This window comes from Megascapheus bottae, chromosome 11 (genome assembly GCF_031878675.1).
Source record: "Megascapheus bottae isolate mThoBot1 chromosome 11, mThoBot2.hap1, whole genome shotgun sequence".
NCBI lineage: Eukaryota > Metazoa > Chordata > Mammalia > Rodentia > Geomyidae > Megascapheus > Megascapheus bottae.
This window is the reverse complement of record NC_143519.1, coordinates 51,893,909-51,916,979: the sequence shown is the minus strand read 5'-3', so window position 1 is coordinate 51,916,979 and position 23,071 is coordinate 51,893,909. Positions and strand designations below refer to the sequence as shown.

Below are 23,071 nucleotides of genomic sequence, written 5' to 3'. Positions count from 1 at the left end.
TGCTAGCATACATAAAGACCCGGGATCAATTCCTTGGTACAACATACATAAAAAAAAGCCGAAAGTGGTGTTGTGGCTTAAGTGGTAGAGCTCTAGCCCTGAGAAAGCCCCAGGGCAGTGTTCATACCCTGAGTTCTAGCCCCAGGACTGGCAAAAAAAAATCTTTGTTAAATTGTTAAAAAAAAATGTGTGTTTACCTAGACCATAAGTGTAAATGAAAACTGAGACATGATAGTAGTATCTAGGGTGATGGATTCATATCATATTTTTATATTATGTGGTTTTATGAGTACATAAACTGGTCAACTCATTAGAATGTGTCTTGCTTCTTAAGTGAATTTTTACTGAATTTCAGCAACATAAAAATGTTTCAAAAAGACCAACTGAGAAAAACATATAAATACAAAATATTAACTTTCTTGGAACTTTCTTATATTTTTATAAGACTTCTATGTAGTAAACTAAAATCATTACAGGGGTAATTTAAAGGAAAAATTAAAGACATGAAAGAAATATGATCAGTTTGGAAATCAAAATATCCAAATATGCATAGATGCAAAATAATCCCAGTTACAAAACTTAAAAAAGACTTTAAATTTCCCATTCTTTATGAAAACTGCACCAAGTGGTATTTAAAGTGAACACTGACAAACCTAATCTAAAATTCAAGTTGAACTGTGCATCATCAATAAAGCTCAAACTTTCTTGAGAGAAAGAATAAGACTTTACTGAAAAACCATATTGACCTTTATGAAAATTAAAGTTAATTTTGACAACAGTACAGAGGATGGATATAAACACACAGAAGACAAACTGGATCAAAGAACAGTACAAAACTGTAAATTCAAGACTATATTGAAGCTGGGGGCCAGTGCCTACACCTGTAATCCTCGATAACACAACTGGGGTAGGAAGTCAATTAAGACTCTTTTCGCCCATAAACCACTAGAAAGGAAGAGGCACTGTGGCTCAAAATGCTAGAGTTACTAACCTTTAGCAAAACCTCAGGGACAATGCTCAGTTCCTGAGTAGCTCCATGACTGACAAAAAGACACTTGATTTGTGACAAAAATGGCAGAGCATGGGATGGATGAATCTTTCAAATAAAGGGTACTAATCATCTTATATTACTTCTTTCTCATTACATTCACAGTCAACTTCAGTTAGAATCCATATTTAAATAAAAAAGCAAAGAAACAAGATGCCAGGAGATAAAAGTGAGAGAAAATATAATCTAAGACTCAATACATAATAAGCTCTCAGAAACAACAATAGCAAATCTGGTCAGCTGAATTTCATTAAAATGTTTAACTTCATTGATCAAAAGAGAATCTACTAATAATTCTAAGAAAATCCACTGCAGAATGTATATACATGTATATACTCATATATAACCATTAAAGGGGTAATGTTCCAATTATATAAATAATTTTACATAATGAATAAGAAAAAAGGAAAATTTTTTAAACAAGGGCTAGGAAATAAATTATAAGAAGTAAACTAAAAGCCCAACCAAAATTTAAAAGAATACTACCACTGAAATGCCACTAGGCTTAGACAAAAATAAAAGAGGGACGACTCTAAGTCCTACCAAAGATGTGAAACAACTTTCTGCTGCTCAATAATCAGCCCATAAAGTCAACAACATGACATGACATTAGGAATCTGTTATCAAACCGATACACATATTGGTAGCCATATCATAACTGAGTACTTAAAATGATTAGCAGCTTACCTATATAACAGTACGTTTCTAACAGCTAATGAAAATGTGAAATTCCAAATACCAATCGTCAGTAAAATGAGTTTAAAAGTTGCAATATACACACCCAAAGGAATAAGAATGAACAAACTTGCTATAGATGAACCTCAACAACTTAGTTTTGAGCAAATAAATGAGAAAAAGTATATACTTGTGATTTATTTAAAGTTCTATAATTTTTTTTTTCCAGAGCCGGGGACTGAACCCAGGGCCTTGCATTTGCCAGGCAAGGGCTGTTCCGCTGAGCCATGTCCCCAACCCCGGTATATAAAATTTTAAAAGGAGAAAGTACCCCAAGATTATAAATCATGGTGAAAACTGTTAAGAGAACAGTCAGGGAATGGAGCCTGACATAAGATATTCTAGGGCCTGAGAACAGATTATTTATTTGTTTTGGTGATAGTTACATGAGTATATTCTCCCTTTCATTGTATTTTTTGTTATGCTTATAATGGAAATGTGACTATAAATAAATATACATCTGTGCGTGTGTGTACCCTTTAACTCCAGAATGAGAGGCAGTTCATCTAGAAAAACTCTTTAATCACAATAAATAAAGCAGTGTTTGTGTATTTGACTTTTTTTTATTTTATTTTTTTGCTAGTCCTGGGCCTTGAGACCAGGGTCTTTGGGCTTTCTCAAGGCTAGAACTCTACTACTTGAACCACAGCATCACTTTTGGCTTTTTTCTATGTATGTGGTGCTGAGGAATTGAACCCGGATCTTTGTGCATGCTAGGCAAGCACTCTGCTACTAGACCAAACTCCCGACCCATGTTTATTCAACATTTGATGCTCTATTTCTTTCTCTCTATATGTAGATATAATTATGTATATATAGTATACAATTCAAATTTTGTATTTTACTCAAAGGCACTCAATTTTATCAAATATCATCGTGTGTGTTAAAAGCTGTTGAATGTTACTAATATAGCTGGGTGTGGTGGCTCATGCTTGTAATCCTAGCTACTCAGGAGTCTGAGATCTGAGGATCAAGGTTCAAAGTCAGCCCGGGCACAAAAGGACCTGAGACTCTTATCTCCAATTAACCTCTAGAAAACTGGAAGTAGGGCTTGGCTCGAGGGTAGGATGGGTAGCCTTGAGCTGAAGAGCTCAGGCACAACATCCAGGCCGAGTTCAAGCCCCATGACGCAGAACAAAAAAAAAAAAAAGAAAAAAGAAAATTAGTAATATACGTTATAGTAATATACATTATACTAATATTAGTAATATGCATTAATGTACAGTGATATACATAATAGTAGTAATATACATTATATGACATAATCTATTCAATAAATCTTTAACAGCTCTTATTTTTATACTTAAATATAAGAATGATATTTAATAACCAGCAAAATGTCAGCATGTTTAGGAAATATACAAAATTATGAAATTAATCTATATCACAAAGAGTCCAACTATAGGTATATGTTTACTACCTATCATTTCACTGCGTTTAAACAGGGGCGAGTAAAGTGAGGGAAAAACTAGTTATGCACACCTCATATTTTCAGCTGAATCTTCTGGCATTGGAGCAACAGTCTGCACAGCTGGAAGGTTTTTACTGGTAGCACCATTCACAAAACTAGAGGAGGAGGAGGAAGAGGATGACCCTGAATCCACGGCACCTGTTCCCAAAATAATGATTTTTAGTCTTAAATATGAATATGTTAAATAACATAATTGATGAGGTCATTGGTGCTTATTTTTAAGACTAAATCAACTGAATTTAACAACAGCACTTGGCAATTAAAAACCAAATGCCTTTAAAGTAATTACAAGCTACAGTTTTAAATAACAGGCATTGAAATCTAGTTTATTTACTTTTCTTATAAAAATCTAACAAAATTACATATATGAGTGAGGTATAAATAAAAGACATCAACAAAAGAAAAAGTTCTAGATAGAATGAAGCTGATAAAACAATGCAAATCTAAATGTGCAATTTTTATTTTTACTGGTATGTTGAAGTCACTTTAGTACTCATCATTTGAAACATAATTTAAAATATATTGAGGATAATTTTGTGGCTCTGCAGCATCAAATGCTTGCTTTTGGAAGTGATTCTGTAAAACAGACCAAAATGGATATAATTCTAATTGATTTGAAATTAATGAGTAGTCCTCAATGATATGAAGATGCCATTTTAGAATGGATTTTCCTATAATTGGCAATGAGTATACTAAATAATTGTGGAGTTGAGGGACATCTAGTGTTTCTAAATATTATAGTATCATCTGACTTTCATAAAACTAAGTTACTTACTAGATTTCCACTATAATATTTTCATATGTCTATATGCTAACATTGAAACCGGACAATGTACCCAGTTTAGATGTTAGCCCCCGATTCATCTGTATATGTGTGAAGGGCCATATATTTATATGTAAACTTAAATACTTATGTTCATATTTTTAGGAAATTTAATGCTCAAGTTTATTGTTAATTATACTATCACCAAACTTCTTGTTAAATATTCTTAAGACAGAAATTAAAAGGTGTAGTAATGACTTGGTTCATACTAAGATATGAGGTGACATTCAGGCTTTGTTCCCCAACAACACTAAATTTAGATTATTTTTTCTTCCATTGTACATTAAAAAAAATCTTAAGATTTTGGTATATGGTAAACAATACATAGTAAATAGTTAAAATGGTTTCTAGAAAACCAAGTAAGTATAATGAATATTAAATTGAAATACTGGAAGGACTTTCATTTCTTCAAATAAGCCAGATATAAACACTTATTTATAATATAGATATGCAAAAGCTATTAATACTCTTTAATGTAATTCTAATAATAATGTTTATTTGCTCATATATGCATATATATGTTTAATAGAGTACATTCTACTTACTACAACCCATAAATGTGTTGTTCATGATATGTCAGACTCAGGTGGTATGATAAACAAGATAGATACAGAAAGCACAAAGAAGACCTACAAAATTAATAAAAATGGGAATAATCTAAGTAATGATAATAAATGGAAAAGTTCAAGGCTATACAGTTTGGAGAAGAGAAGACTACTATAGTCAGGGAAGAAAAGTCAGGGATCATCTTGCGTTGTATAAATACCTAAAATGGAATCACAAAGATTTGGGTAAGGATTTATTTAGCTAATAATCAACATTTCTGGAAATTCATAAAAAAGATATTTTAGGCAGGCTTTACAATTTTATAGTGATTTGGAATTTTTGGTTGCATTAGGACATTGTCGGACAATGACTGGACAAAATTATAATCAAGAATATAAATTCATTCAATGTAAAACAAAGTTTTTAATCACATGCACTTTTTGATAAGTTCAGGCTCTTGCATATCATCAAGTCTCTAGGGGAGCTTTGCCTTCCCTTAGGGGATTTAGCAGAGACTATTAATATTCAATCAATAAAGGTCACTGAGTCCATGTTGTCACTAGCATTTTAATTATGTATTGATATTTTTATACAATTTACTAATTTTATATATCAAATTTCAATATTCATAGTATGTTTTACTTTTGCTCCCCAAATATTTTTTAGCAATTTGATTTCTCTCTAAAAGTTAAGAACATTGTAGTTTTGAGAAAACTCAAAACAGACATTAGTGTTCCCTAAAACAACAAAGGAAAAATTCATCCTAGAACTAGACACAAGTTCTGAAGAGTTTTAACATGAAGTATCAAATTCTTAAGACTAAAGTAATTATAAATGATCAGGGCATTTCAATTTCTATGGTCAAATAAGAGAAAATGAAGATATAGAAAACAGAAAGAAAAAGATGAGGTATCACAAAAATATTTAAGAACAATACCTGTTGTATTAATCATACTTTTTGGTGTAGCTCCTGTAGCAGCAAATATATTAGAGGTACTGCCTGTTGGCAGCCCACTTCCTGAAGTGGTGGCTCCCACAGTGGTGACAGCTAAGCTACCTGGAGGTGGCTTCTTTACAGGCACCACAACACTCCTGCAAAGAAAGCAGTGATAGAAAATAACTGACATGTAGTTCAAGAGGGATTCCAAGCTTACCAGAATCACCTAGTCAATAGTGACTTCTCTCACTCCATTCCATTTTGCTTCCTTTCCTTATCTTTCTTTGGTTTTTCTTTCTTATTTTTAGTTTTAAGAACATGCTAAATTCAGGAGGCCAACTTAGTCATGAAAAGGATATGAGCAAAGTAAATTGTTTACAAAATTTTTTTTGACAAATAGTAGTATCTGGCATTTATCTGCAGTATCTAGTTCTTTACTCAAATAGCTCAATCATGATCAGGAAATGCTGAGAAATATGTGTTAAACTTAGCAGATTTTAATGCTGAACTTGTACAGAATTTCTTGACAAAATTTGCATAACATGTCCATTGTATCTATATCACATTTTCCATGGGTAAAATATTCATGAAAAATGTAAAACTACCAGCTACTTGGGAGGCAGAAGCAGGAAAATCATGAGGTTCAGGGAGACCAGGCCTGGAAAATGTTTTCATGGCCTTATATCCAATCTAAAATACAACAACAACAACAAAAAGGCTTGGGAAGTGGCTCAAGTAGCAAGCTGATAGAGCACTTGCCTCATATGCATGAGACCTTGCATTCAATTCCAGGTGCTGCAAAGTAAAATAAAAAAGCAAAAGCAAAACAATTAATGAGGAAAACGTAAAGTCTCTTCATAGAAAAGCTAAAGCTTAATCATGGCATAATGGCATGTATGTCTGTAATCCTACTACTTGGGAGACTGAGGCAGGAGGATCCTGAATTTGAGGCAGAACAGGCTACACTGAAAAATCTTGCCTTCAAAAGGAAACAAAAAAAGGGAGCCATAGATTAAAAACCAACATCTATGAACTGGTCAGTCCTTAGCATATGGTTTTACTGATTTCTTTGTGAAGTAGTATGAAATTGTAAAAGAAATATACAATGAGATATTTTTCTCTGCATCTCTTAAAAATTCTTGTTGATAAAGAAGTATAGGATGAATCAGGATCCAGTGACTCATGCCTATAGTCTTAAGTTATTGGGAAGGTTTAGATCCTGATGATGACTCTTTAACACCAGCCCAAACAGAAAAATCTGCCAGACACTATTTTCAAAATAAACAACATAAAGCAGATTGGAGATGTGTCTCATAAGCTAGAGCACCAGTTGAACAAGCCTAAGGATAAGATTAAACCCAAATTCTGGTAAACAACAAAAAGAAAAGATACATAGATTGTCTGATAGTGCTATCAAATATTTGTAGACAACAGAAATACCTATTATCAAATATTATTGACTATCAGATCATGGATAGTAAGTTCCTTATAATTCTTATTAAAGAATTATCCATAATAATATCCAGGGAATAGGCTGTAAGAAATGTGTCATTGTACAAAAAACTCAAATTCTTATACTGGTAGCTTATCAACAAAATTAGTAGATATTGTATTTTTATATAGTACAATATATAAATATAGAAGCATAATGGTAAAAGTAGCCCATTTTAAGTGTCTGCAGAGCTGTGTTAGAATAGTAATTAATAAGGAAAAAAATCTCTAACTTCTCCTATCTGCTAAATAAGATTTCTAATGCTTTTTATTATGTAAGGTTGCTAAGAAAGACAAAAGAAGAACCACATGCAAAGTGTTCAGCAACCACCTAGAATATTATAGAAAGGTGTTGCATTTTAGCCACGATGTGTGTTAGCAACAGTAACAATAATCCTCCAATAGTACAACCTGGTCACTACTCGTGAACTAAATTCTATGAGTATCATAATGCACCTTCTATCTGGCAAATATCATGTAACCTTTTTATTAATTACAAAAAAATTTCAAAAAAGAATAACAAATGGCATCATATCTGTAAGGGAAGAGTTAGGATGACAGTCATATGAGGAAAGGCCGAAAGGATCTGAAAATTACAGAAAAAAGAGAAATATAAAAATGTTAAATATTCTGATGATATGTGATATAAAACCATGAAGAAGCTTCCATGTACCTCAAATGTCAATTTATTAATGGGTGATGATATTCTTATTCACTGAGTAGTACATAATATATACAAGTATGAATTACTGAATTTATTCTAATTCAAGGTTAGAGATTTGGGATATGAGCTACTATATTCCTTTTATTCATTCACTCATTTAATATATCTTTACTGAGCAGTGTTTTGTATTAGGACCTATTTAATTTCTAGAGATATACCCATGTTTAGGAAAAAAAAATCACTGGCCTGCTACTTTTTGGTGGCACTGTGCTTATACTCAAGACCTTGAGTTTGTTCAACACTCTTGCTGGTTGGGTGCTCTACCACGACACCTCTGGACCTGCATTTTTGCTGCTACTTTGGACATGGAGTCCAGTAGACCTTTTCTGGCTGACCTCAATCTATGATTTCCCAAATCTCAACTTTGCTGAGGTAAATAGTTTTATGCCCAGGTAACAGATGGAATATCATTTGAAGAATAGTTCTGTTAGAAGACACAAAGAAATAAGAAAACTGAAAGGTGAAGAAAGAAGCCATGAGGTATCTATGGAAAAGTGTCACATGCATCTAAGTATCAGCTAAGAGATAGGAAAAAAGCAAGAAAGGACTGGACCAAAGGGCCTTTTGGTTGACTGCACAGAGTTTGGCTTTTACTATGAGTTAAGTTCAGAGCCATGCAACCCTTATCAGAGGCAATAAAACATAAGCTATGGTTCATTCTGGCTACTAGTATCAAAGATTTAAGGGTTAGGAGTGGACACTGGAAGCCTGGTGATAGGAACACTATAAACAAGAAAAGATGGTGGATGGTTGACATTGGAATTACCAAGGGATTGGTCAAAAATGAAAAAGGAAAAGCCAGGCAATGCTAAGGAAATTTAAAAACTGGATATGGGACAAGAAAATAAAAACAAAATGAAAAAAAAATTGCCTTAAGTTAGTAGATATGTTAACCACTATTAGTTAAAACTGTAATTAAGTATAGTAATTTCCAAATTATTAATCATGAAATAGTGAGGCTGAATAGGTATATGGATAGACCTCTAATTTAGGAGAGAGGTTTAGAAAGAGTTATAAAATATGGGAGCAATTGTCATCTAGATGTTATTAAAGCCAGGAAAGTGAGTAAGATTACTAAACGAATGCAAGAAGGTAGGACAAGTGGTCAGAATAGAATCAAGGACTGCTTTAAATACTGCTGTTAATTTTATTTTCTTAAAAAAAAAATAAGAGTACTTCTGGGGCTGGGAGTTTGGTCTAGTGGTAGAGTGCTTGCCTACCATGCATGAAGACTCAGGTTCGATTCCTTGGTACCACATACATAGAATAAAGCCAGGTTGGTGCTGAGGCTCAATTGGTAGGGCTCCTCTACCAGTTTCTCTTGAGAAAGTCCAAGGACAGTGCTCAGGCTCTGAGCTCAAGCCCAGGACTGGCAAAAAAAAAAAAAAAAAAAAAAAGAAAAAGAAAAAGAAAAAATAAGAGTACTTCTTTGAATAGAAGAGGCAATCCAAAATTTCATATGGAATAATAAAAGACCTCGTATAGCAAAAACACTTCTTACCAGAAAGAACAGCGCCGGAGGAATTTCAATTCCAAACTTTAGACTCTATTACAGGGCTATAATTATCAAAACAGCTTGGTATTGGCACAAGAACAGGCCTGAAGACCAATGGAATTGAACTGAGGACCCAGATATTAAACCACAGACCTATAGCCATCTAATCTTTGACAAGGGCGCCAAAAAAATAGAATGGAAGAAAGACAGCCTCTTCAACAAGTTGTGCTGGCAGAACTGGTTAAGCACCTGCAGAAAACTAAAGCTGGATCCTTCTTTGTCACACTGCACTAGAATTAACTCCAAATGGATCAAAGACTTGGAGGTAAAAGCTGACACTGAAAACTTTACAAGAAGGAATAGGAGATACACTAGGCCTCCTTGGCACAGGTTGAAACTTTCTTAATAAGGACCAAGAATCACAACAAATCAGAGAAAGGCTGGATAAGTGGGACTGCATTAAACTGCAGAGCTTTTGTATGACAAAGGACATAGCTAGTAAATTAATTAGGAAGCCTACAGAATGGGAGAGGATCTTCACCAACCATACAACAGACAAAGGCCTCATATCTAAAATATATCAACAGCTCAAAAAATTGAATCAATCCAAAACTAATCTCCAAAGTAACAACCATCCCATTAAAAAATAGGCCAAAGACTTAAAGACAGTTTTCTCTGTAGAAGAAACAAAAATGGCCTATAAACACATGAAGAAATGCTCAACATCTCTGGTCATAAAAGAAATGCAAATCAAAACAACTCTAAGATTCCACCTCACTCCAGTTAGAATGGCCAGGATCAGGAAAACGAATAACAACAGATGCTGGAGGTGATGTGGCCAGGAGGGATCACTATTACACTGTTGGTGGGAGTGCAAACTCATTCAGCCACTATGGAAAGCAGTATGGCAGTTCCTCAAAAGGCTAAACATAGAGCTTCCCTATGACCCAGCAATTCCACTACTTGGCATTTACCCAACCATCCAGAAACTAGGGCATACTAAATCCACTACCACAGCAATGTTCATTGCAGCATTATTCACCATAGCAAAAATATGGAACCAACCTAGATGTCCCTCAGTTGATGAGTGTATCAACAAGTTGTGGTATTTGTACACAATGGAATTGTATGCTGCTGTCAGAAAAAACGACATCGCCCCATTTGTTAGGAAATGGAAAGTCTTAGAAAAAATCATATTAAGTGAAGTAAGCCAGACTCAAAGGAACTTAGGCTCAATGGTTTCCCTCATTTGTCATAATCAGTAGAAACCTTGGGCTCTCTTAGCTGAGATTTGCAATAGAGCAAAACCTTGATACATAAGGCCATATAGTATGACACTAAATGAAAGGATCTCTAGGATATAGAAACAAAAGCCATATAACGAATGATTGCTGTCCTTAATGTACTATGTTATCTCTCATCTCCTTTGCTGTCCCTTGGTTATCTCATATTGTTACAGTATCTCACTTTGTTATCTGATATATTGGATATATGGGTATTTGGTTATTTGAAATTGGATAGGGAAGGGGGGAAAACCAAGACGGGGGATGGGGGGTGGAGGGGCGGGTAATGGGGACCAAGACATGTGAAAGGGTATCAATATATGTGAATTAATGCACCTTCTATCTGGAAAACATCATGTAAACCTTTTAGTAATTACAATAAAAAATATTAAAAAAAGAGTACTTCTTTGTATTTCATGACTGTCCTATCAACTTATTTTACTCATAACCTGATTTACAGAATTAAAACCTCGGTATAACTCTTTAATAATAATTTTTTTTAATGTGCAACAATTTAAAAAGACAGACACTGAAAAAAAACCCAAAAGATGAATTTTATAATTATTCATGACTCTTTATAGGAATCCCTTTCTTTTTCCTGTCCCCTTAGTCATTTTATAAGATTAGATAGGATAGGGCTACAATTATGCTAAAAAATTAGGGGCTTCAAAGTTGTAAATGAAGTATCCCATGCTTCAGAGATCAGTCATATGCATACCAGAAGGGAACATATGCAGAAACAAATAAGCTATGAAATTTCTTTTAATTAATGTACTACGTTACCTGTGTCAAGGAACTTTCAGACACAGTACTTTTTTTCTGGGATTGAAGTCTTGTAATCATGCTAGAAAAGAGCTATTTGTGGCATATCTGAGAGCAAGTAAAGGCCATTTTATTTGTCACTGGAATTTGGAACTTCAGAGATTTTTTTTTTCCAGAAATGAGGCAATTTAATCCCACTAATTCCTTGGGTTTGTAAACTAGATCCAGAGAGCCAGCTAACTGATGACAGTCACAGAACTAATTACATAATAATCAAATATTAATAACCAATCTTCATTTCCATATAAGCATTCTTTCTCTTAAAAAGTTTGTAGATGCTAAACATTCATCTTGAAAAAAAACTGCAAATTAGAAAAAAATAGTGTGTTAAATATTTTAGGCCAATATTACTAGTTTTTTAAATTCATCAGAAATCTGTATTTTTCATTGACAATACTTCTCTAGTTTGTAAAATATTTGATAACACTAGCATGAAAATATATAAGCAATTAAGTGTACTATTAAGGCATCTATTGAAAACAAATATTTTATTCAGTTCATTGATCTTTCTCCATAAATAACAGGTATAACATTGATGAAATCAGGTTGCAATAAGGCTTTGTCAAAATTGTACCTTGTGGCGATTGGTCTTTTTTTTTTTTTTTGCCAGTCCTGGGCTTGAGCTCAGGGCCTGACCACTGTCCTTGGACTTTCTCAAGGCTAGAGCTCTATCTCTTGAGCCTCAGCACCACTTCTGGCTTTTTTCTATGTATGTGGTACCAAGGAATCAAACCCGGGTCTTCATGCATGCTAGGCAAGCACTTTAAACACTAGGCCAAACTCCTGGCCCTGTGGCAATTGGTCTTTAAGTCCAATTGGCAGATGGATATCCAAAGCACAATGAAAACAGAGATTACTAGAAAAGCTGTATGATAAATGCAGGCAATTTGTAATCAGTGTGATCTATATTTACTTATCTTTTAAGTGGCATAAATAAGATAAACCTTTCCAAACAACAGCAATAAGAGCACAAAGTGAAGATTCTGAAAAGCATTTATACTTTTCATATTCTTATGCAATTTTTCATTTAAAAAACTCATAGTCAGAAGATCCTATCAACTCTACTAAACATTTTATTTGCACACTTTATTATTACTACTTCTTATTGTTTATTGTTACTTATTACAAATATTACTTATAATATAGGTTTATTTACAGACATTCTTTTTATAAAGGTTAAACACTTGGAAGCAAAATATTGAAATAGAGGAAAATGATATGTATGTTTAAATACATCAAATGGAGTAATTTGAACACAAAAGAAGGTATGTAAAAAAAAGGACACAACTGTATGTTTTCTACAATATCGTAGACTTACAACGAATTTTAAAACATAATTAAAACTTAAAATATCATAATTAAAATGAACTCAGCTAAGCCAAAGCTTTAAAGTTCTTTTTAATTTTTTTAATTTTTAAAATTTTTACACTTTATTATCAGGATAATGTATAAAGGGGTTACAGTTACATTCATCAGGTAGTAAGTGCATTACTTCTCATACACTGATACCCTTCTCATGTTTTTGTCCCCGTTTCCCTCTCCCCACCCTGTCATAGTCATCTTGTTCTCCCCCTTCCCTTTCCTATTTCAAATAAATAAATGAATCAACAATATAGTAGGTAACAAAGTCAGACACAGTAACAACATGAGATTAACTATAAGGGCAAAAAAGTGAAGAGAAATAATACATTAAGAACAACAATCACACAAAATAAACCTCTTGTAAAGAAAAATCAGTTGGAATATAGGGTTAAAATTTTAGTTCAAAGATCAGGCAAAACTTCACTTAGTGATTTTAAAGAAAAGGAAAATGATACACTTACTAATCTGTCAAAAGTAAACATTTAGCCTGAATATTTACTTAACCATAGTTCTATATTAGAAATCTATCAGAATAGATAGCACTGTTGAAGAATTTTATAACCTACTACCGAATTCTATAAGATTATTAATGCTTTTCTATTAGAATGAAAATTACCATAAATATATTTCTCTGCCTTACAATTATAAAAAATCAGAAAAACTATTCATTATCATATTACCTATGCACACACTTCTTTGCCTCACTACAGAACAGCATTAAAAGATCCCTTACATTTTTACACTCCACAAATACACATTTTTTGGACCAATAGTGTAATAAGAGACATTAAATCTTCACAGACGGTTGGAAGAATGAAATCAGCACTTTCTTATATTTTATCTTATAAAAATTATTTAAGGTTTTATAAGCAAGTTGATGACATATGTAATTCCAAAATTTATTTTAAAATATTTCTAATTTCGATGGTGTCATCTCCATGAATACATTATAAACTGCCTACTTCTAAACTTCCTCAATGCTCTATCCTATATAGGAAGAAATAATGTATGTAGAACATAATTTTGCCAAGTTCTAATATCATTTATCCTAGGACATTTCTCCCAAATATACAATCTAGAATCTAGATATAAAAATACATTGTTAAGATTTATACATATAGAATCAACAAACAATTGGCTATCAAAAGAAAATAACAGATTTCCATTAACATTATCGGATGTATTAGGAAACACGAATTAGTTACAAAGAATTATGCAACTGAAATTCCTGTTGTAGTTAACTGAAGATAAAAATGAGAAACACTTTACTGATAAAGAGTAAAACCCATGATAATTCCGTGTATGAAACTAGTATCACTCTATATTTTCATTTTAAAACCTGTCATCTTGGATCCTATTTTCAAAGAATGTGATTTGATGTTAAAAGACATGTCATAACTTGGACTTCAGACTTCAGTGCTTCAGAAATATGTTTATGTACCTTATAATGTAATTATAGATACTTTAAGACAGATAAGGCAAAAGGTAGCTGAACACTAGAAATAAAATGAAAAAATGCAGTGGTCCAGAAGCTCTTGTGGGATGATGTGTCTGAAAAGCTGCTCAAAGCTTCAGAGTTTGAAGTTAAATTTTTGATGTTGTCACTCTCAATCTATTGAATGGCTGACAGACAATCAAACCCGTCTGGCTGGCTGGCAGCTCATTTTGCTGGCAGGTGGCAAACAATTAGACACACCAATTTGTGCCTCCTGATGACATTAAAGCATGAAACTAAGTTGTATGCAGGGCCTAGTGATTTGTGTGAAAGCATTTCAAAAATAATACTCTTTGCCGTGGCAACTCATTTCAGACTGCCACCTCCCATTATGGCTTTGAGCAGTGAAGACGACAGACTTGAGTTACGTTCAGGGCAAGGCCGCTTCTGTTCTATCCGTCATCAGTGCCCCCTGAGACCTCAATCCCCTCCTTTCATCAATATCACCTCGTCATTTACATTTGATAGTACTTGAGCTACTGCATATATTAACCACACTGGAGACTCTTTTCCGAAAAAAGGAATGAAATATGCTTTGTGCTCTTCCATTTCATTTCTATTTTTGCAATTTAGAATAATGATTCCACTCCCATTGCATTTGTACAAATGTTGCCAGCAGCAACTAGAAAGCTCTGTTTTTAATCCAGTATTTGGAAAAGGGTACAAATTTTGAGAAGCTTACAAACATTGACTTTCAGGTGATTACTTTGAGTTTAAATGAAAAGTATTATTATAACAATCCAAATTAAAATACAAATATTTTACTCAATTTCACTTATTTGTGCAAATCACAATAGTTACCTACATTTATTCATTTGTATTTTAATAAGATAAAGCTATAATTTAAAATAATAACCATAAATTAATTTAGTATAATATTTATCTTTGGATATCAGCTTTTCCATATTTATAACTATATATATTTAAAGTTATGTATTTATATAATCTCAAACATACACATGAATGCCCTGGAACTATGTCAGATACGTGATATTTTATAGGGAATATTCACTATATGAATGGACATATGAATATAATAATACCATTAGTTTAAAATGATTTAAAATTTACTCAAAATTTTATGAGCATGATTGTTCACTTCTTTAGAACCTTAGAAACAACACATTTTGCCTATGCAGTATTTACAATTTTTATTTCTATATTACTCTACACTTTTACTGAACTCAAATTAATTGCAATTATTGTTATATCCCAAGGAATATATGTAAAATAGCGATTAAATTGCTAATAGGCATGTTTTTAATCATATATTTTAAGTGTGAAAAAGATAATTCATCCTAATTAAATGAATTTACTTTCACATTTCTACCCCCAAGGTATATGATCAAAATTACTATTTATAGTTAGGATAAAGAAATTGTGGTATTTTTATACAAAGTAGTAATAAATGTTACATTTTAACTATATCAACTTTGAAATTAAATATTTGATTTCCTAATCTAATAGTCTCACTAACCTGACACATTTGTTAATAAATTCATATGAACATACAAAATATTCTTCTTTTTGTATAGTAATACATCAACTTTTGGTGTGAGAAAGCATTTTAAACATCAATGAAACGATTTAATTAAGATGATATACCAACGCATATTTTGATTTATATACAAATATATAAACATAGACATAGTGGCCTAAGTTGGGCCAGTCCAAGCATAAAGTAAGACCCTATTTTGAAAACAGCCAATGCAAAATGGCAGATAGAATAAAGTAAGAGAAGACTTGCCTACCAAGTGGCAGGCCCTGAATACAAAACCCAAACCCAGTGCTGTGTGGCAGTGTGTGTGTGTGTGTGTGTGTGTGTGTGTGTGTGTGTGTGTATAAACAATTCAAAGTGTACCTCAACCTCAGATGAGTATAATTGCTCATCATAGGAATTAGTAACATTTGAAGTATTCGTCTAATATCATACATGCTTTAGAAAAGGTACATTTTTTGAGGATTCTTTAGTTCTAAAATGTTTCACTTGTTTCACTGAACTATCTTTTCAATACATATAATAACAGAAAAAAGAAATAGTTTCTAATAAATAACTTAAATAAGTTATTGTTTAAATGTAAATATATGGGCCATGATAAGCAGTTTAGATACTTAAAATGCAAAATATTTTTCAGAAAATTTACTTCCATGTACATTCAACAAAATATGTTTATTGATGATAAAAATCCCCACAGGGGAAACAACTTTAAATGAGGTTTGATGTGTTACCATTTTCAATTTACTTTGAATTTTGTTACTTAAACCACTTAATCTACAATAGTATAGCATCTTACAATATAGAACTGCTATAATTTAATGGTCAGAAGATTTTGGAGATGTTTAGCCTATCTCTTTCTCATTTTATATGTAAAACAATAATGTAGGAAGAGAAAAATGAGTTCTGTAGAGTATTATATTTCTTTGATAATAGATTATTAACAAAATCTGGGTTCACTAATTCCAATTCAATTATACTTATCATTTTAAAACATCTTTTTTTAAGATCTATTATTACAATACCTTATCGCATAACCATCAAGTTTGCATCTCTGATAGTCTTTGTAATAAGAATCTACATTTTCCCTGATATTTTTAAATTAACTATCTACTCTTCCTTTCATAAACAGAGAACTGTGAACAATAAGCTGAGGACCTACCTGTCAAAGGAATGAAACTGCATAGGAAGAATAGCTTGCGCTTCTCTCTTTAATGCTGGATCTGGATATGGGATAGGTTCAGGGCCACATTCTGCAATTTCAACTGGGGCAGCAACAAGACTTTTTAGTATTTCCTTGACATTGATGCCTTTGGTTTGACTAATGCTAGAAATAGATGGTGCAGGCTTCAACAATTCATTGGGATTTTCAGCTAAGCTCTCTTGAGATTTCTTCACTTCAGATGACAAAGTAGATAAAAGTTCACTCATGGCATCAGGACCTGTAGTAGTTTCTAATTCCGCCCCATTCAAGATGCTAGCTACTTGCTCCTCCCCAATTCCAGAATCTGTATGAGGAATTGAACTTTCTATTTGTATTTCTTCACCAGGCACTGGCATTTCTTTTTCTTTTATAGTGTCTGGAAATGAAGTAGGTGTTTCTGTAAAAAAAGAAATTGATTTTCAAAAAAATTTCACCAGTGAAAACATGTTATTAATGAAATATTTTTATACTAGAAAAAGACATTAGTATGTTTGAGTGCCAATGTTATAAATCACTTAAAACAAATCACTCATCCAGAAATGCTATTTTTCTCAGCCAGCAGATGCCAAAATAACTTTTTAAGATTATGTAGCCTTTCAAAACTCATACCTTTAATGGCATCAGTAAATAATTCTCTGAACAATTTTTTTTTTGCCAGTCCTGGAGCTTGACTCAGGGTCTGGACACTGTCCTTGGACACTTTTTGCTCAAGGTCAGTGCTCTGCCACTTGAGCCACAGTATGTCTTCTGGCTTTTTCTGTGTATACGGCACTGAGGAAATCAAACCCAAGGCTTTGGGCATGCTAAGCGAGCACTATACCATTGGGTTACGGTCCCGGCCCTGAATAATTTCTTAAAGCAACTTAAAGTAATTATTTGTAATATGGATTTTCTACTTCTATTCTTCCATTGCTATGTATGAATTACACAAGAGAAATCCCTATATGTTGTTAATATTTATTGTTTTGGAGCCAGGTGCAGTGGCTCTCGCCTGTAATCTCAGCTACTTAGCAGGTTGAGATCTGAGGATGGCGGTTCAAACCAGCCCAGTGTTAAAAAATCTGAGAATCTTATCTCCAATTAACCACTAGAACATAGGAAATGACGCTGTGGTAGCCCTGAGCTGAAGAACTCAGGGATAGCACCCAGGCTATCCCATGCTCTATGATGGACAATATATATATATATATTTTTCCCTTAAATATATGAAGTCAGTTTTATACCTTTTTTGATCTTTAATAACCATAACAAATGTTTGGAATTCTTAAGATAATTGATTTTTTAAAATTATACCCACATATAATTCTAAAAAATTATCAAAATGGGAAGTAAGGAATGATTAGTCTTCAAAAGGATAAATTAATTATAGAATTATGCTCCTCAGTACTTTAGCCTACTATACACATTTATGAACAATTATTTTAGAATAGTCATTTATTTCCACTCTCTGGAACTATGAATTTCAGCTTTATCCAAGTGTCTGTGGCTCAAGCTAATAAATCTTAGCTACTCAGGAGGATGATAACTGAAAAGATCATGGTTGAAAACCATCTCCAGAATAACTAGCAGAGCCATACTTCCAGTATAGCTCAAGTGATAGAATACAAGCTGAGAAAGAAAGATGAACAAGTGTTTGGCCCTGAGTAAAAACTCCAGAACAGGGGAAGAAAAAAAAAAAACCCTGTCAAATGTCATGGTATAAAGAAGGAATAATAAAATACAATTTTATTTATGATAAAATGTTAACAAATTCTAAATAATAGCTTTCCAACTGTATTCAATCTAAGTAAAATGGATATATGCAATAATCTTTAACTTAAACATTTTAAATAAGAAAAATACATAATTAAAAGCTGAGCACTAGTGGCTCACATCTGTAATCTTAGTTACCCAGAAGGCTGAGATGAGAGGATCATAGTTTGAAGCCAGCCCAACAGAAAAGATCATGAAATTCTTATTTCAAATAAACAATAAAACTGTCAGAAGTGGATCTGTTCAAGTGGTAATAGTCATTGCCCAAAAGTTCAGAGAAAATGGTTCAAGCCTTAATGCAAGTGCAGGACTAGCATGCATTTGTAAACATACATGGACATGCACGTGCATGCATATATACATGTTACATTTAAGTTTTGAATTGAAAAGCAGATTTATTGTAACAATAATCAAACACTGAATGTTTAATATGACATTTTATTGTTTCCAAGATTAAAACTGGAAATAACTACATTAGAGTTTTGAGATGATCTCAATAATACCAGGCAAAGCCAAAGAAGGAATAAATCGGAGGTATATATATACATATGTGTGCATATATATATCGTTTTAAATAAAATTTTATGAGAGATTATGAATAAAACTACAGTATTGGAATGTGTAAATTATTATGTTAATGCAATATATAACCTAAGAGTAAAAAACAATAAACCTGTAATTTATATCCATATATTGAGATAAGAAGCCTGAAGTTGTTATTTCCACTACTAAGGGTATATATCTATATATTGCATACTTTTTGTGGGAAAACTGCAGCAATATATCAATAAATAAATGAATGAAGTCACGTTTCTATACCAACAAGATAAAGAATATGAGCACAAAATTAAGGCACCAATTTTTTTTCTCACAGTTTTATTACCATAGCATATAAATAAAGGCCGGGAGAATAGTCTGGTAACAGAGTGCTTAGTTAGCATGCATGAACCCCATTCCTTGATACTGCACACACAGAGAAAAAAAAAAAAAAGCTGGAAGTGGTGCTACAGCTCAAGTGTAGAGGGCTAGCCTTAAGAAAAACCTAAGGACAGCTCCCAGGCCCTGAATTCAAGCATGATGAGGACTGGGGAAAAAAAAAAGCATCTAATACACTTAGTCCTTGGTATTTGTTTTCTTTTGTCAGTTACGGGGCTTAAACTCAGGGCTTGGGTACTCTTCCTGAGCATTTTTGTTCCTGGCTACCTCTCTACCACTTTGAGCCACAGAGCCAATTCTAGTTTTATAGTGATAAATTGGAAATAAAAGTCTCTTGGAATTTCCTGCCCAAAGTTGGTTCTGAATGGCAATCCTCAGCTCTCGGTCTCTTGAGTAGCTAGGATTACAGGCATGAGCCTGAGGCTAAGTCCTCAGTTTTAGTTTAGCTGATTTATATATTTTATCTACAGTTCAACCTTTAAAATGACAAGATATTTTAAATTTATGGTATGTTTTACATTAAGAGCTACACAAAACATTTAAACTATTTAAGTAATATTACACTTAAATATAAGATTTCACTAATAAAAAATTATCTAAGAAAGTAAGTTGCTTGATTTGGCGTTCCACAGCCACCACATCAAACTATTTTGACAGCAATTTATTTTTGCTTATCAACTCAATTAATTACTCCTCAATGAGCATGTTACTCTCAAAATCTATAACATATTAACTGTATCTGGGTCCTGCTTCGAAAGAATAGGTTTGACATACATATTACAAGTATGATTATAACCATTTTTTCATATTCTGTGTTTAGAAACTCCAGTCATATAACCATTTAAATTCTTGTTCTTTGTGAAAATCACTTTACAGGACCATTATTAGCTTTTAGAACTTCTCATGATCTTACTTCTCCAGTAGAGGGACTGCTCTGTTTGCCCAACTTTTTCATAATGCCAAGAAGCTCACTGGCTTCCTGAACATTATACTCTTGAAGTTTTAATAAAAGATTGACTTCTTGATAAAAAATTTTTGTTACTAATCAAAAGTTTATTAATCTTGAATGTTAGGTTATTTCCACATAGCTACTCAAATATTTATGCACTTACTTTTTATTTTACTTTACTTTATTCATATATTTTTATTGTAATTAATAGAAGGGTTACCTTGTATTTGCCAGATAGAAAGTACCTTAATCTTACTTTTTATTTTACTTGAGATTCTTTTCAAAAGAGAAGCAGTAAGTCTGACATGTCAACAAAAATCCTACTAAAACGAATACTCTGTTTATAAGGTGCTGGGCCAGGAGCAGGGCCTACTGGTAGAGCACTTGCCTAGCATGCTGAAAGCCCTGTCTTCAATTTTTCATTACCACATGCACACAAAAAAAGTCAGAAGTGGTGCTGTGGCTTACGTGGTAGAGTACTACCCTTGAGGAATGCCCAGGGACAATGCTCAGGTCCTGAGTTCAAGCATTAGGACTGGCAATTAACTAACTAACTAACTAAATAAATAAATAAGTGCTGTTGGAAATAGTAACTGTAAATAAAAACAAGGGCCGGAGGTCTTCCTGAGTAAGCACAACCCCAAGGGTGTGTATATGTGATTTTCAGACTGTTGTAAGATGTTAATCAAGGTACTTCTTTGTTCCAAATTAGGACTATCACTTCAGGAGTTTACATTGTTAAAAATTACTTATTATTAACAAAAGTCATAGAGGATTGAATTTGATCCAAGTACATTATGAACAAGTAGGTAAATATCACAAGTCAACTACACCTACTGGGAATGGAATTTTTCAAGGGCTTTCTAGATAATCTAAAAGGTTCAGTGCTCTAGGGATACACCTTTCAAAGAACTCCCAAACCAGGTCTAAGTTTCCAGCTGTTTTTCACTGTTGCCAAGGTTGTTTGGTCTCTGCTTTCCAAGGTTACCACATAACTAGGAGACTAGTTAGCAAAAGGTAGCAAAAATTGGTTACTAAGCTTCCTATTCTTCTGAGGTTTTTACAATTCATATATAATAAATACTCTTTGCATTGCTTTATCCCTTTTGATAACTTTCCAGAAAACTAAAAAAGTCAAATTTGACAATTTTTACCCACGTACACTCTCTTACATTTTTGAGAAATAAAATTTAGTGGTCCTTGCTTTACATATTAACTAGACATCTCATTTTTTTTGCCAGTCCGGGGGCTTGAACTCAGGGCCTAGGTACTGTCCTTGGACACGTTTTGCTCAAGGCTAGTGCTCTGCCACTTGAGCCATAGTGCCACTTCTGGCTTTTTCTATACATGTGGTACTGAGGAATCGAACCCAGGGCTTCATGCAGGCTAAGAGAACAATCTACCACGAGGCTATGCTCCAGGACCTGGACATCTCATCTTTAAAAATGTTTAAAACTCAAATATTTTTTACCATTCTTTTCTTTATTAAAAAATTTATCAACATTGATTTTTACATCATATTTCAAATGACATGTTTAACAAACAAGTATTCAAGAAGGGAATCTCTATATACAATCATTGGCACTTAGTTTTTAGAACATAATCAAAATTAGACTAAGGCTTTGTATATCATAGATAGATATTAATTTATGAAATAAAACATTATATCTATAGAGTCATAGATTTCTATGTCTATGTAGTTGTGTTTATATTTCCAATACCATATCCACAGCACTGGGTATGCAAATTTTGAGTCCTTGCTCTTGTATTGTTTGGATTAATAGCCACATATTAAGGATACCATGTGCCTTCGTTCCTCTGGTTTTGTCTCAACATGATTTGTAGTTTTAATTCAACAAAATTAATTAATGTAGCTTTAAATCAACAAGAACTTACAAAATATCCATTCATATCTAGTTTGGTGTCCTTTTGTTCTAACTTCTGTTTTTATTCTTCTCCTCAAACAGAAAAGAAAAGAAACCCTACAGACAATACCAACTGAAATTTATCATGCCTTTCTAAAATGTAATGGAATTGACCACCAATGTTAATAGTAAATGTCAACATAGGTATCTTCATCTTTCTTGATTGGCAAAACAAAAGATGCATAGCAAAATATGGTGTAATTCTAATGTTATCAACTAGATTAAAATTTGGCTGTTAAGCAAAGATTAAAAACCTAGGTTTTAAAATTAGTACTATTTAACTTTAAATCAAGATTTATTTATCACTTGTTGAGAGTTAGAATACATTCCTTAACTTTTCTCAGCCTATTCCTTTATGAAATGAGCATATAGAAATATATAAATAAGTAATACTTATAGAGAATAATACATGAATGAGTATCATACATGAATACCATGTTATATATTAAATTTTACATTTGGTAGTGCTCTCATTGGTTTTGCTATTATCATCACATCAACATGTCCTATCAGAGAAAACAAAATCTAAGCACTATTCCTTAATCCAGTGGTAAATGATAATTCTTTCATTTGGCTGG

The 23,071-nt window shown here is 32.8% G+C and overlaps 1 protein-coding gene across 5 annotated transcripts in view; it reads right to left on the bottom strand.

Annotated features, from left to right (window-relative positions):
- Nbea (neurobeachin) overlaps positions 1–23,071 on the bottom strand; it is a 496,782-nt gene that overhangs the window by 320,835 nt on the left and 152,876 nt on the right. For 4 of the 5 annotated variants that reach the window (XM_090342258.1, XM_090342251.1, XM_090342252.1 and 1 more), the window contains 3 exons: positions 16,890–17,328; positions 5,561–5,715; positions 3,266–3,392 (listed from right to left, as the gene is read on the bottom strand). In XM_090342258.1, the coding sequence (XP_090198384.1) occupies positions 3,266–3,392; positions 5,561–5,715; positions 16,890–17,328 (721 nt within the window). The remainder of the gene's footprint in view (positions 1–3,265; positions 3,393–5,560; positions 5,716–16,889; positions 17,329–23,071) is intronic. The other variant, XM_090342253.1, reaches the window with a different exon arrangement.